Source organism: Chiloscyllium plagiosum, chromosome 14 (assembly GCF_004010195.1).
Source record: "Chiloscyllium plagiosum isolate BGI_BamShark_2017 chromosome 14, ASM401019v2, whole genome shotgun sequence".
Taxonomy (NCBI): Eukaryota; Metazoa; Chordata; class Chondrichthyes; order Orectolobiformes; family Hemiscylliidae; genus Chiloscyllium; species Chiloscyllium plagiosum.
In genome coordinates this window covers 7,610,480-7,625,314 of record NC_057723.1, presented here as the reverse complement: position 1 = coordinate 7,625,314, position 14,835 = coordinate 7,610,480, and the positions used below count along the sequence as shown (strand labels likewise).

Sequence of the window (14,835 nt, the reverse complement as noted above, 5' to 3'; positions counted from 1 at the left end):
GAACAGTCCAACTTCTTTCATCTATCATCAGAACTTAAGTTCCTCATCCCTGGAAACATTCCTGTATCGGCTATCGGATGCTTACTTGGATAAAAATAGTGTGCAAGGGGATGGGGGAAAGGCAGGAGATTGGCACTGGGTACTGATGCTGGTCTGAACAGCTGGCATGATAGGCCAAATGGCCTCTTTCTGTGCTGGAATAAATTCTGTGATTCCGAGGAGATAGGAGGGACAAGGAATTCCCTCAAGGAATTCCAATGTATTTGACATTGCTGTGTGATTCAGTGGTTCATCAAGATTAAAGTTACTTTCATTTTGTTTGATTGTGATAAGAAGTGACTGAAGACAATCATTTTGAAGGGAACCATCTCACCCCAAAATTGGCAAACAGCCAATGTTTCTCAACAGAGGGATAGAGGAAGGCATCCAGGACAGAATAACAGCTACAGCGCTCCTACTCTATTCCTTTTGCACTTAATGCCAAAATTCCATTTATCTTCTTATCTGCTGTATGCTAGCTTTCTGCATTTCACACATCATAACCAGATCCCTCTGCACTGAAGCACACAAGATTCTCTCCATTTAGATAACAAACTGTCTTTCTCAAATTCTGCCCACAATGGATAATTTCTCACTTATCCACATCAAACTTCATCTGGCAAATTTTGGCCTATTCACCTAAACTATTCACATCCATTGTACATTACTTATTTCTTCATTGCAAGTTACTTTCCTACCTATTTTTGGGCATCAACAAACACTACCTTCTATCCTTGCGCACAAACACCGATGTAGGTTGTAACTACTTGGAGCCCCAAGCACCGGCCCCTGTGGCATCCATTAGTTACAACAGTTGCATTATTCAGGAGTATGCATCAGTCAGGGGTAAATGTCGAGTAATAAGATCGGGGAATGGGTCTGGGTGGGTGACTCTTCAGAGAGTCGGTGTGGACTTGTTGGGCCGAAGGGCCTGTTTCCACACTGTCGGGATTCTATTCTATGATTCCATCCTGCACCAGGTTACCAACAGCTATAAGCTACAATACCATAGCACCGCTCAACAACGGCATCATCATTCACTCCCAGGACCTCCTCTGCTTATTGAGACCAGGTATGACAGCACCTCCAACTATGTAAGCTGGCACTGCCATTGAATCTCACTTCAAGTTTCAACCCCTTCACTTCAAAAAAAAGGATCTTTCAGCAAGTCAGGCTGCAACAATGTTCAAGACTGATCGAATTTTCATACAATACTTTTATCCTTACTTAAGACCTTTGGACATGTTTATAAAATCATGAGGGGTGAACAGCAGGTGTCTTTTCCCTAGGGTGGGAGATTTCAAGACTAAAGGCCATATTTTTAAGGGGAGAGGAGAAAGATTTTAAAAAGACACTAGGTGCAACTTTTCCACGCAGAGAGTGGTTCACGTGTGGAATGAACTGCCAGAGGAAGTGGTGGATGTGGGTACAGTTACAATGTTTAAGAGACTTTTAGATCAGTAGATGAATAAGAAATGTTTGGAGGGATATGGGCCAAGTGCAGGCAGGTGGGACTAGTTTAGTTTGGGATTATAGTTGGCATGGACTGGTTGGACCAAAGGGTTTGTTTTCATGCTCTATGACTCTATGTGATGGCTAGTAACGTTCCCAATTACACTGTTGTGACCTGCAACAACAATTACTTACCAAACTAGTGTTTGATCTTGTTTCAAACATAATGCTGCATTGATTAATTTTTAAATTTCTGAGCCTGAAAAGGAAAAAGCAGGCTACAAATAAGTTTATACAAATTCTTAGTTCATGGATCCTACTGAGGACTATGATGCACTGGGAAGGGGTAGGGGAATGCAAGAGCACTGACTGAGCATTGGCATTCAGTGTTACTGGATGCTGTGAACCTTTTAGCAATCAGTCCAGTCCTAATCTCGGTCACAAGTGGATGCATGATGCAAGAGGAATTGTAGTAACCAATTAGCCTTCTTCCCATGCAGTATAAATTGTTGTTCCCTTTGAAATTTAGCATTCTTGCAATTGTGTCCTGATGAGTGCAAAATACTTCAGCAACAGTCTCTACTTTGAACAACATTGGAATATTTCATATTGAAATGAAAGAAAAATGTTAAAATTTAAACAATTCCTTGGACCTTGAGGTTTATACCCTTACCTGACTTTTGAGGTCCAATGATAAGTAGTTTGGGAAGCCTATCACATGTCTTTTCTTTCGACCAGATATCCTTGTGCCTCTTATCTTCGCAAGGATCCTGAAATAAAAAGCAGACAACACTTTTCCAAAGAATCTCCTTGCTACGCTGCAGTCCGGCCCCATCCCCTCTAGGAAATCTAGACATAAAAATGTTTGGAAATGCAAAGCCAGCTTCTCTGGTACCGTCCAAAAAATTCAAGCTAAAGGAGTGGGAGGAAGGCCACAGCTGGAGAGGGCGAGGACGCAGCTTCCGGGGTTAGAGGGCAGAAGCACAGCAAACAGCAGCATTCACTACCTTCACTGAGAGCTGCAGTGACAAGCCCAGTAACATGTTAATGTATTCACCACTGGTGCTCACTAATGAGTTCACAGAAATCCAGACGGTGCTACTGCAAGGCAGAGTGAAGAGCAACACGTGGTGATGAAACTGAATTAAAGCTGCAGCTCCTGTTCCCTGGTTTTTGCCCGGTGAGCCGAGACATTACCACAACCTTCCAGCCATTGTATTCTTGCACATGGTGGTAGGGACTCATGAGGAACTCCATCATTGCAACACAATATGTACGCAGACATCAATATCTCATTAAACGGTACCTTTGTAATACTTTGCAGGTGTTGACGATCTTAGAGAAGATGTGCAGGTGTAGCAGGAAGTTTTGTGAATCCTCCCTTTTCACTGGGTTTTAGGAGAATTGGGGGAGGGTGGAGTGGAACCTCACAGCAACTCATAAAATCCTAACAGAGTAAACGCAGGAAGGATGTTCTCAATGACTGGAGAGTCCAGAACCGGGGGTCACAGTCTCAGGATATGGGGTGGGGTAACTTAGGAATGAGATGAAGAGAAGTATTTTCATCCAGAGAGCGGGACAGTCTGTGGATTTCTCTGCCAAAGAAAGCAGATGAGGCCAAAATATTGAATGTTTTCGAGAGGGAATTAGAGAATGTTCTGCGGGTTAAAGGGATCAATGGACATGGGGAGAAAGTGGGAACAGGGGACTGAGTTAGATGTTCAGCCATCAAACAAATAAATGGTGGAGCAGGCTCGAATGGGCTGAATGGCCTACCCCTGCTCCTAGTTTCTATTGAACTGGGATTGCAATTCCAGCAGCAAATTGGACTGAAGATGAACAAACATTTCCGACATCCCGCTCGAATTCAGCTGGTTCTAAAGTGACCCACAAATGTGTCACTTTTGACAGGGGGAATGTCTCAAGGTACTTCACAGGGGCATTATCAAAGAAAAATATTGGAAACCAAGGAACAGGATAATTGGAATAAAAGCAAAATGCCACAGATACTGGAAATCTGAAACCAATCCAGTGACTGCTGGAGGAATTTAGCGTGTGTGGAGGAGTCACATTGGACTGGAAATACTAACTCTGTCCCTCTCTCCTTGGATGGCGAATTTCTCCAGCATTCTGAGTTTGTTACACCTGTTATTGGGCCAGGTGGGCAAACGATTGGCCAAAGAGGTTGGTTTTAAGGAGGCTTTTAAAAATGACGAAAGAGAATGAGGAGCACGGAGGTTTAATTAGAAAGGACCCCACACCCTCAGACAGCCATCTGTGGTGGGAGAGATCGGGTCGTGCAAGTGAGCAGAATTGGAGCAAGGAAGAGGTCTTGAAGGATTATAAGGCTAGAGGGATTTACAGAGAACAGCAATGCAAGCACAATGCCAACAAATGTCACAGCAGGACAAGAACCAGAGGAGATAAAATGGCACAGATACAAGCTGTGAAGTGAATCTGAGTTTGTTGGCGAGATTAAAACATTGCCTCACTCTCACACAGTCGACCAGTTTCAGTTCAGCAATGACTAACCTGCCACACGGGGTCCTTCTCTTCAGGAAACAGTTGGAAATATTTCTGTGCGAGCTGGACAGGTGGCAGAGTCTGTAGTTTGAGGCTTGTCCAGCACTGCACGAAGCTGATGAGGTTCTTAAAGGTGTAAAGACCCAGGCGATCATTGCCATAGTTTGACAGGTGTGTCATGAAGATGCTTATCTGAAAAAGGTGGATATGCAAAGAGATGATCAGTTTTCTCCTTTCTACACAATCAGCAAACAGCTGAGGATCCTGGGATTGTATTCATTAGTGTTTAGAAGGTTTGAGGGGATATCTAATAGAAACTTACAAGATAATGCATGGCTTAGAAAGGGTGGACGCTGGGAAGTTGTTTCCGTTAGGCGGGGAGACTAGGATCCGTGGGCACAGCCTTAAAATTAGAGGGGGTCAATTTAGAACAGAAATGAGGAGCCATTTCTTCAGCCAGAGAGTGGTGGGCCGGTGCTTTTCATTGCCACGGAGCGCAGTGGAAGCTGGGACGTTCAATATCTTCAAGGCAGAGATTGATAAATTCTCGATCTCGCAAGGAATTAAGAGCTACGGGGCGAGTGTGGGTAAATGGAATTGAAATGCCCATCAGCCATGAATAAAAGACGGAGTGGACTCGATGTGCCGAATGGCCTTACTTCCGCTCCTATGTCTTATGGTCTTATCCACAGTTGATTCAAATAGTTTATCCTCTGAAAGTGTCAGGGCAATCAATGTTTTTGTATGTTTAATAACAAGACCATAAGACATAAGACTGCACCACAAGCAGCTATAAGTAAAGGAGACCTTGAGCTTTACTGGTCAGAAATTAGGCCATTCTGCCCATCGGGTCTGCTCTGCCATTCAATCACAGCTGATAATTTTCTCAACCCCAATCTCCCTCTTTCTCCCTATAATGCTTGATCCCCTTGATATTAAAGCACCTATCTATCTCCATCTTAAATATACTCAGTGACCTGGCCTCCACAGCCTTCAGTGGCAATTAATTCCATAGACTCCCCACTCTCTGGTGGAAGAAGTTTTTCCTTATCTCCGTTCTAAAGGGTCTTCCCTTTACTCTAAGGCTGTGTCCTCGGGTCCCAGTCTCTCCTACCAATGGAAACATCTTCCCAATATCCATCCTGTCCAGGCCATTCAGTATTCTGCATGTTTCAACTAGATCCCCCTTCATCCTTCTATACTCCATTGAGTATAGACCCAGAGTCCTCAAGTGTTCCCCATATGTTAAGCTTTTCATTCCTGGGATCAGGAATATCTCAGAACATTGCAGTGATGGCACAAGAGTGGGATTAGTCAACTCTTGCAATCACAAATATCTCCACAATCACAAAATGTCTGCACTCATGGTTACAGTCAGCTTTAATAGTTTCTGTATTGTTTGTTTTCTGTGCTCTCGACATGCCCCTGGGCTCAACCAGTCATGAGCATAAATGAGTTATGAGTGCCACACATAATCAATTACTGAACAATTTAACAGAGTGGATGTAGGTATTAAAAGAAAGTTTTCTTTTTATTCACCTGCTTTTCCAAACAACCTGTTCAGAGATGTTATTACACGTCTCTGGAGCAGGTGGTAGACAAGCAGGAGGCTGGGAGAACACAGCAAACCAGGCCGCATCAGGAGGTGGAGAAATCAACGTTTCAGGTCTAACCCTTCATCAGGATCTTGGATTCCAGCACCTGCAGTTTTTCTTTTGTCTCTGGAGCAGGTGGGACTTGAACATGGATCTCCTGAAGTGGGGCAGGGACACTACCACTGCACACAAGCAGCTATTAATAAAGGAGACCTTGACTGGTCAGCTCATGATGTACTAAAGGTAGGATTTCTTTTCCATGTGATGCAAGCAAGGCCAGGACTCATCATCCATCCGCTGATCTGAGTGGCTTCCTCAACCTTTACAGAAGGCCAATCTGTGGCTCTGGAGTATAGGCCAGACCAGGTAAGGGTGGCAGATTTCCTTCACTAAAGGTTTAGGATTATTAGTGAACCAGATGGGTTTTTATAACAACTGATGGTAGTTGTTGAGGTCACCATGACAGACAGTTCCAGGGTTCACTATTAATTACAATGGGGTTTGAATCCACATTCCCAGGAAGCTACTCTGTGTCTCTGGACTACTGGTCCATTGTGTCCATAGTCTAATACTAGTCAAGTGATATTTCCATGGTATCACTGATTGGCCAAGGGTGAGCCTTTATAAAGCAGTGGTTAGTCTGCAGCTAGAGAATTGTGTTCAATACTGAGTCAACCACTGTAGGAAGGAGATTATGCAATACCTTGCAGAGAATGTAGAGCAGCTTTAGGTAGTATAATGAGATTGCATACATTAATGATGCTATCGAGAATCTAAGAGAGGATGGAATAATGAAGCCTAACAGAGTGTAGTTGGAAGAATTTGTTGGAATTTGTGAAAGTCAGGCAATAGTCTTAGATCAGGCCGAGAAAGTGATGTAGAACACTTAGGCAGTATGGCCTGGTGGAACATTGCAGGACGGAAACCCAAGCCCCCAGCATGATGCTGCCTGTGGTGACGAACAGTTCTATCAGTCAAGACAAGCCAAACCAATTCACTCGGACCCAAGTGCACCAGCCTCAGAGTGAGGGGGACAACCCTCTAGAACCAAGAGGAGGTGGCACTTCTTAAGCCAGAGGGTGATGAATGTGTGGAACCGACTGCTGCAGAGGGTGTGGAGGCCAAGCATTGAGTGTATTTGAGACAGAGATAGGTAGGTTCTTGATTAGTAAGGGGATCAAGTTAGGAGAATGGGGCTGAGAAACCTCAGCCACGATCAAATGGCAGAACAGACTCGATGGGCCAAATGGCCTAATTCTGCTCTGCAGTTCAATAGTCTAATTATGCCTGGGATGACTTGCCTTATGCAGAGAGATTGGACAAGCTGGGAGTTCTCTCCTATCTTCTGGCACAGGTGTGCTTAATTGAATAGGAAACTAATACTAAAAGTGATGAGCCATTTTGCTAAGGGCGGACAGGAAGGAACAGTTTCCACTAGCGAGAGGGTCGGTAACCATAGGATACAAATGTCAGATAATTCACTAAAGAACTGGCATTGGGGAGATAGGGAGAATCTCTTTCGATGCAGTAAAATAATGTAATCTGGTAAAAATAGATTCAACATCGATGTTCGAAGAAATGATTGGGTAGATTCCTGAACATGAAAAGGTTGTGTGTGGGAGATGAGAATGACCTGATAGTTTGACTAATGACAGGCCAAATGGCCCCTGTATGTGCTGTCAGATTCTAATTCAATGACTTCAGTCCAGATCGTCACACTGGGGATCAAAAACAGAGATTGGCACAGTCAATCAGTGAGATTTTCATTGTTAAATGCCAGAGGTTACAGGCTCGTTAGACAGAATCCAGTCATGTTGTTTTCTAGTCAATACTATATTTTGAGTTATAACAACTGACAGTACAACAGAATAAAACAAAACTAAAGAGAGGTACAGCACAGGAACAAGCCTTTGGCCCTCCAAGCCTGTGCTGATCATCATGCCCTAACTAAAAAAAAACCTTCTGCTCTCATTCGGTCCATATCCCTCTATTCTCTCCCTGCTCATGTAACCTTCCAGATGCCTCTTAAATGTCAGCAATGTGCCTGCTTCTACCACTTCTCCTGGTAGTGCTCCTATCACTCTCTGTGTGACAATCTTCCCTCGCACATCCCCCTTAAACTTTCCCTCTCTCACCTTGAACCTGTGCCCCCCCCGCCATAATGGAAACTTCAACCCTGTGAAAAAGCCTCTGACTATCACCCTATCTATGCCTCTCATAATTTTGTAGCCCTCTATTAGGTCTCCTGTCTGCCACTGTCTTTCCAGTGAAAACAGTCCTAGTGTTTCCACCCTTTCCTCACAGCCAATGCCCTCGAGACCAGGCAACACCCTGGTGAACCTTGTTGCTGTGGTCACCATTATGGACACAGTTCCTGATTTCACTGTAAATTTTCATGGGATTTGAACCCAGACCCCCAGAGAATTAGCCTGTGTCTCTGGGTGACTAGCCCAAACTGCAACAGCACTGGCCACTTTTTCCCCCATTTAGATGTTTTCCTAATTGATCTGCCTCATGAGATGTTAGGACACACCTCTGAAGCAGCTGGGACTTGAACCTGGTTCTCCTGGCTCAGAGGTGGGGATGGCCGGGAAGATTCAAGCTATGGAAATTGGCATGCTGGCGGAATTGGCTATCAAATCACCCACCACCCCTACTCCTCACCCCACCCCGAAACAGGGTCTCCCATCACGGCACAGCAAGGGCTGTGCCCCAGCCCAATACATATTCAAAACCAACTGACCCATTACAGAAGGAACAAGCTAGAATTCATAAAGGGATCAAAAATCTAGAAATAAGAGTCTAACGCTGGCCATCAATCCATTGCCGATTGTCAGGAAAAACCCATCTGGTTTACCATGTCCTTTAGGGATGGAAATGCCATCCTTAACTTGGGCAGCACGGTGGCTCAGTGGTTAGCACTGCTGCCTCACAGCACTAGGAACCCAGGTTCGGTTCCTGCCTCAGGCCATTGTCTGTGTGGAGTTTGCACATCCTCCCCGTGTCCACGTGGGTTTCCTCCATGTGCTCCGGTTTCCTCCCACAGTCCAAAGATGTGCAGGCCAGGTGATTGGCCATGCCACATTGCCCATCATGTTAGGTCTATTAGTCAGGGGTAAACGTAGGGGAATGGGTCTGGGTGGGTTACTCTTCGGAGGGTCGGTGTGGACTGGTTGGGCCAGATGGCCTGTTTCCATGCTGTAGGGAATGTAACCGAAACAAAATCTAACCTTAACTGATCTGGCCAACATGTGACTCCAGACCCACAGCAATGCAGTTGACTTCGAACTGCCCTCTGGGCAATTCAGGATGGGCAATAAATGCTGGGTCCAGCCAGTGATGCCCTCATCTCATGAATGAATAATAAGAAAAAGAAGAAATGCACTTTTGTTCAGAAGTAGCTAAACTCTGCGATCCTCAACTGAAACAGAGAAGGAAATGAATTGAATTTGAATTGAATTGATTGTCCCGTGTACTGAGGCACAGTGAAAAGCTTTGTCTTGTGAGCAATACAGGCAGATCACAGAGTTAAATAGCATAGATAGTAAAATAATAGGCAAACAGCAGCAAAAACAAAACACAGGTACAGGCAAACTCTTAAGAGTTTGAGAGTCCATTCAGTATTCTAACAACAGTAGGTTAGAAACTGTTGTGAAACCGGCTGGTGCAGTGTTCAGGCTTCTGTACCTTCTCCCCGATGGTAGAGGTTGTAGAAAAACATTAGATTAACAAATATTTTATATCATTCTCTATTAGATCACCATGGTTGTGGAATCCTGAGCATTTTTTCTCTCTTGATGTGCAGTTTCTGTTCAGTTTCTGTTATATGGCTGAGCCTATGAAGAGGGTTATACTGACAGCTCAAAATCCCTCGGAGAGCTGTAGGATGTGAATTCCAAATTGGAACAAATCTAACCTGGCAGCTGGGGACAGAGAAAAGTTGCTGAATGCTTTCAGTTTTTGACTCTTCCTTCAAGTGATGTCACAAGTAACAGATTTGATTGACTAGATTAGGTGTAGGATCTATCAAAAGGTGGACAGCTGACCTTTCACCTCCTCTGAACAATTCGCAAGCATGAAGATGCCGCCCCCCCCCCCCCCCCCAAATGATGGGAAACATTGAGGGAATGTACGGGTAATTCCTCACCAGGCTGTAGACTGACCCGTCCCTGAAACAGTTCACACCATCCCAGGAGGCCATTCAGCCCCTCATGTCTGAACCAAGTCATTGAATGACCATCACTATCTTGAGCCAATCTCAAGCCTGTTCCCCAGACACCATTTGATTTCAAATAACCTTCCAATGCCCCTCTCGAATGCTTTCACTGAAGCTGCCTCCACCACATTTCCACGCAGTGCAGTGCAGACCCTAACTACTCGGTGGGTGAAAAACATCTTCCTCACTTCACCTTCGCGTCTGTTCATCACCTTTAATCTCTGCCTTCTCATCCTTGTTCCTTTAATAAGCAGCTTAGTTGCTCCTTATCTACTCAGTCCAGCCCACTCATGGTTTTACAACCCTCTCTCAGATCTCTTCTCAGCTTTCGTCTCTCCAGGGGGAGCAGGCCCAACCCCTTCAATCTAGCCCCATCACTGAAGTCCCTTGTTCCTGGAACCATTCTTGTAAACTGCCTCTGCACCCTCTGCAGAGTTTTCACAGCTGTCCTACAATGTGATGCCCACAACTAGGCACTATACCCCAGCTGAGGGTGGACGAGTGCCTTGTTCCTCAGATGAAAATTGCAGTAATCCAAACCACCCCGGTTCCTGGATTTTCCGGTACTTTGACTTGTAGCCAGCATCCCGGGTCAGGCCTTCCCAGTGACATTATGTCACTGCATTGAGTCATTGTATCAGGAAGGCAGTGACTAGATTCCACCAAACCGTTGGTGATGGAAGGGGAAGGTGGAATGGAAATGCTGGCACAGGAAGACGCCAGGTTGGATGGCGTGCCTGGTGGTTTCCCAGTGGTAAGAATATCGGTAGCTCTGCCTCACAATCACATAAGAGCCGGAAACATAGAAAATAGGAGCAGGAAGACGATTCGGCCCTTCAAGACTGCTCTGCCATTCAATAAGAACATGGCTGATCATCCATCTCAGTCCCCTGTTCCTGCTTTCTACCCAGATCCTTTGATCCATTTAGGCCTAAGAACTATATTTAATTCCTCCTTGAAAATATTTAGTGTTTTGCCCTTGATCACATTCTGTGGCAAAGAATTCTAGAGGCTCACCACTCTCTGGTGATGACATTTCTCCTTATCTCAATCCAAAATGGCCGACTCCATGTCTTTAGCCTGTGCGCAAGGGCCGCTTTCCATCTCCAAGGAGGGGGTGGTAGTTTGGACCTATTGGCCAGCTCCCGGTGAATATGACAAGTTGGGTTGGGGGAGGGGTGGTCCATGTTGTGCCCCTCCTTAATGGGTGAACCATGGTCTTCAGTAAATCCAAGATATCACTCCTTGCCATGGGTCCAGATTTCCGTTTTTTAGATTAGAATCAGTCTGACCATTGCGGCACAGACAGCCTCACAGGGAAGCTCACACCTTCAATACATTATCTGGGCCAACATGACACCAATTGTTAAAGTTCACTTGAAAATGTAACTTTTAAAAAAGTTTTGCGATTTACGCATGAAAGAACTGAAACAAACCCTTTAGTCTAACTTGTCCATGCCGACTAGATATCCTATACAAATCTAGTCCCATTTGCCAGAACTTGGCCCATATCGCTCTCAACCCTTCCCATTCATATACCCATCCAGATGCCTATTAAATGTTGTCATTGTACCAGCCTCCACCACTTCCTCTGGCAGCTCATTTCATACATGCACCACTCTCTCTGTAAAAATGTTGTCCCTCAGCTCCATTTTAAATCTTTCCCCTCTCACCTTAAACCTATGCCCTCTAGTTTTTGACTCCCCCACTCTGGGAAAACAACATTGGCTATTCACCTTATCCATGCCCCCCATGATTTAAAACCTTTTTCAGGTCACCCCTCAACCTCCAAAGAACATCCTCCAAATGAGGGGGGGGGGGGAAAGAGAAGAGAGAGAGAGAGCGAGAGCGAAAGAGGGGAGGGGGAAGGTGGTTGTGGGGAATGGTGGGAGGGAGAATGAATTGGTGAGGCAAGGGATCCTGAGCAAAGAGTGCCACAGAAGGGCACTAAATCCCATTGGAAAAGTGCCAGTACTCTGGAAATAGACTCATTTGGCAGAGGGTGTATTGGTACTGTCAAAATGCCAGGAATGGCCAGAAGACTCCCTTAATCTGCCATTTAAATGGTTCAATTAGCCCGTGGTATGGGAGGACAGTCTGTTCCCCTCCCTGGCACAGGTGAGGTGGCACAGCTGTTGTGCTGTGCACTGTGTCTCATCCTCAGGTAAAGAAGCCACGTCACCAACACTTGTGTGTGGTTGATGCGTTGACCAGGAATTCTGTGACCGCTTTGCTCACTTACCGAAGTTCACGGCAAGTGCTGTAATTTATCATTTGACCACGAAATATATCCCTGGCAAAAAAACAATACTGACTTCAGATTTGCCCACAGCCGAAAGCAAAGTGTTGCAGATGCCGGAGGTGTACAATTAAAGCATGAAGTGCTAGAGAAACCCAGCAGGGAGAAAATATTTCAAGTCAGGCATCCAGCATCTGCAGTCCTCACTTTCTCCTAATAAATCTATGTGATCCCCATCCCCATTTACAGTTCTGCAGAAGTCGTATTGAACTTAAAACATGGTGGTGTCTGACCACAATGGTCTCTTCGCCCCCTCTCACTCCCCTGACCACCTCCCGATGGCTGGTGTAATTCCCGTCTGCTGGGACGAGGAGGAAGTGTTTGGAAATAACGTGAAATTCTCACACCACAGGGAGCTGGAAGCTGAACCATGTTCAGCTAAAGCTCAGCAAGATAGCCTTACATCCAAACTCAACCCAATCACTGGGGGCATGAAGAAATGATATTTGACATTTGCAAGCGTGCCAGAGTTAGGTAACACGCGAGATTTTCAGGTTAGATGGTCACAGATTGATCCTTGGGAATGAAGAAGCAGGTCATTGGGGTTCCTGCCCAGACAGCTACTTAACAAAAATAAAAGCTGATAAGACTGTGGATCAGAAACAAAAACAGAAATTGCTGGAAAATCTCAGCAGGTCTGGCAGCATCCGTGGAGAGAAAGCAGAGTTAACGTTTCACGTAGAGTGACCCTTCCTCGGAACTTCCTCAGACCCGAAACGTTCTTAAAAGTATGGGGTAGACCATATAGGACAGAGATGAGGAGAAACATCTTCACCCAGTGAGTGGTGGCTGTGTGGAATGCTCTGCCCCAGAGGGCAGTGGAGGCCCAGTCATAGAGCTCTCAAAGATAGTGGAATCAAGGGTTATGGAGATAAGGCTGGAAGAGGATACTGATTAAGGATGATCAGCCATGATCATATTGAATGGCAGTGCAGGCTCGAAGTGCAGAATGGCCTACTCCTGCACCTATTGTCTATTGTTCTCTCCACAGATGCTGCCAGACCTGCTGAGCTTTTCCTGTTTGTGTATAAAGATCTTTGCAACTTGCTGGTAAAATTGATCAATTTCTATAACTGAAAAAACAGGCAAATCGTGCAAATCTGAAAACCAACAGGAAGTGCTGGAGAAACTCGGCAGTGTGACTGTGTTCATGTTTTAAGTTCAATACAACACTTCTTCAGGACTGGAGATGGGGTCACATAGATTTACTAGGTGGTAGGTGCAAGTGAGGACTGCAGATGCTGGAGATTAGAGTCAAGACTAAAGTGGTGCTGGAAAAGCACAGCAGGTCAGTCAGCATCCGAGGAGAATCGACGTCTCGGTTTTCCTGCTCCTCGGATGCTGCCTGACCTGCTGTGCATTTCCAGCACCACTCTAATCTTGACTCACATAGATTTACTAGGAGAAAATGAGGACTGCAGATGCTGGAGATCAGAGCTTAAAATTGTGTTGCTGGAAAAGCGCAGCAGGTCAGGCAGCATCCAAGGAGCAGGAGAATCGACGTTTCGGGCATAAGCCCGAAGAAGGGTGGTGCATTTCCAGCACCACTCTAATCTTGACTCACATAGATTTACGTCAGACTCAGAATATTAGCTCTTTTCCTCTCCCTGCTGAGTTTCTCCAGCACTTCCTGCTTTACTTTCACATCTCCAGCATCCGCAACACTTTATGTTTCGCTGTGGGCAAATCTGAAATCAGTTTTTTTTTGCCAGGGAATGACTTCATGGTCAAACTGTAAAACGCGACACTTTCCGTGAACTTCAGTAAATATGCAAAACAAAAGTCGCAGATTTCTTGATATTTGGAAGAGCGTGTGGGGTAGGAGAAAACTCGCCCAGCTGTCTCAGGAGTAAGGCTGTGAATTTAAGGTGTCTCTTGGGGACTCACAATTAGCCCTCGCTCTGCATCTCACCACCACCCCCAGGCCAGAGCAGGAATTGGCACACAGCAGTGATCTTCCTCCTGTTCAGGCAGCACAATTAGCTCCCACTTGACACAGCTCCATCTGTAGCTGCAGAGAAGGCTGCTTGTTTGAGGACCAGAATTAGAGCTCCCTGTTTGTCTCTCCATCTGTAATTGGAATAAGGTGCAAGCCACTGTCTGTCACAGCATTGTATTTAGACCTCAATATAGCTCCCCATCTGCTGTTCGAACACAACTTTAATCACCGACTGTCAGTTTATGGTGAATCGACCTTCATACAAATGTTCCATTTCCACACCTGGAATAAAGTGCAAATCTCTGTGGCTCTGATCTAAGAAAAGACATACTGGCATTGGAAATAATCCAGAGAAGTCTTTCGGTGCTATGGGGAGAGGTTATATAGGTAGATTGGGCCTATATTCTGTGCTCTGGGGAGAGGTTGTGTGGGTAGGTTGGGCCTGTACCCATTGGAGTTTAGACCATATGACCTAAGAGCGGAAATAGGCCATTCAGCCCCTTGGGTTCGCCCTGCCTTTCAATGAGATTACGGTTGATAAGAATGAAAGGTGACCTATTGAAACATACAAGCTTCTTAGGGGGCTTGTCAAGATTGTTTCCCTTGTGGGACACGCACATACACACTGTCTCTCTCACACAGACACACACTCTCTCTCTCTGACACACACAGGCACAGATACTGATAAATACATAAACTCTCTCTTTCACACACACACTCACACTCTCTTTCTCTCTCTTACACACACACACAGATAAACACATACACTGTC

At 45.3% G+C, this 14,835-nt stretch overlaps 1 protein-coding gene across 6 annotated transcripts in view; it reads right to left on the bottom strand.

Annotated features, from left to right (window-relative positions):
* The window catches only part of ndst1b (N-deacetylase/N-sulfotransferase (heparan glucosaminyl) 1b), a 258,623-nt gene that overhangs the window by 40,948 nt on the left and 202,840 nt on the right, over positions 1-14,835 (bottom strand). For all 6 annotated transcript variants that reach the window (XM_043703098.1, XM_043703100.1, XM_043703099.1 and 3 more), the window contains 2 exons: positions 4,024-4,206; positions 2,165-2,261 (listed from right to left, as the gene is read on the bottom strand). In XM_043703098.1, coding sequence (XP_043559033.1) covers positions 2,165-2,261; positions 4,024-4,206 — 280 coding nt within the window. The remainder of the gene's footprint in view (positions 1-2,164; positions 2,262-4,023; positions 4,207-14,835) is intronic.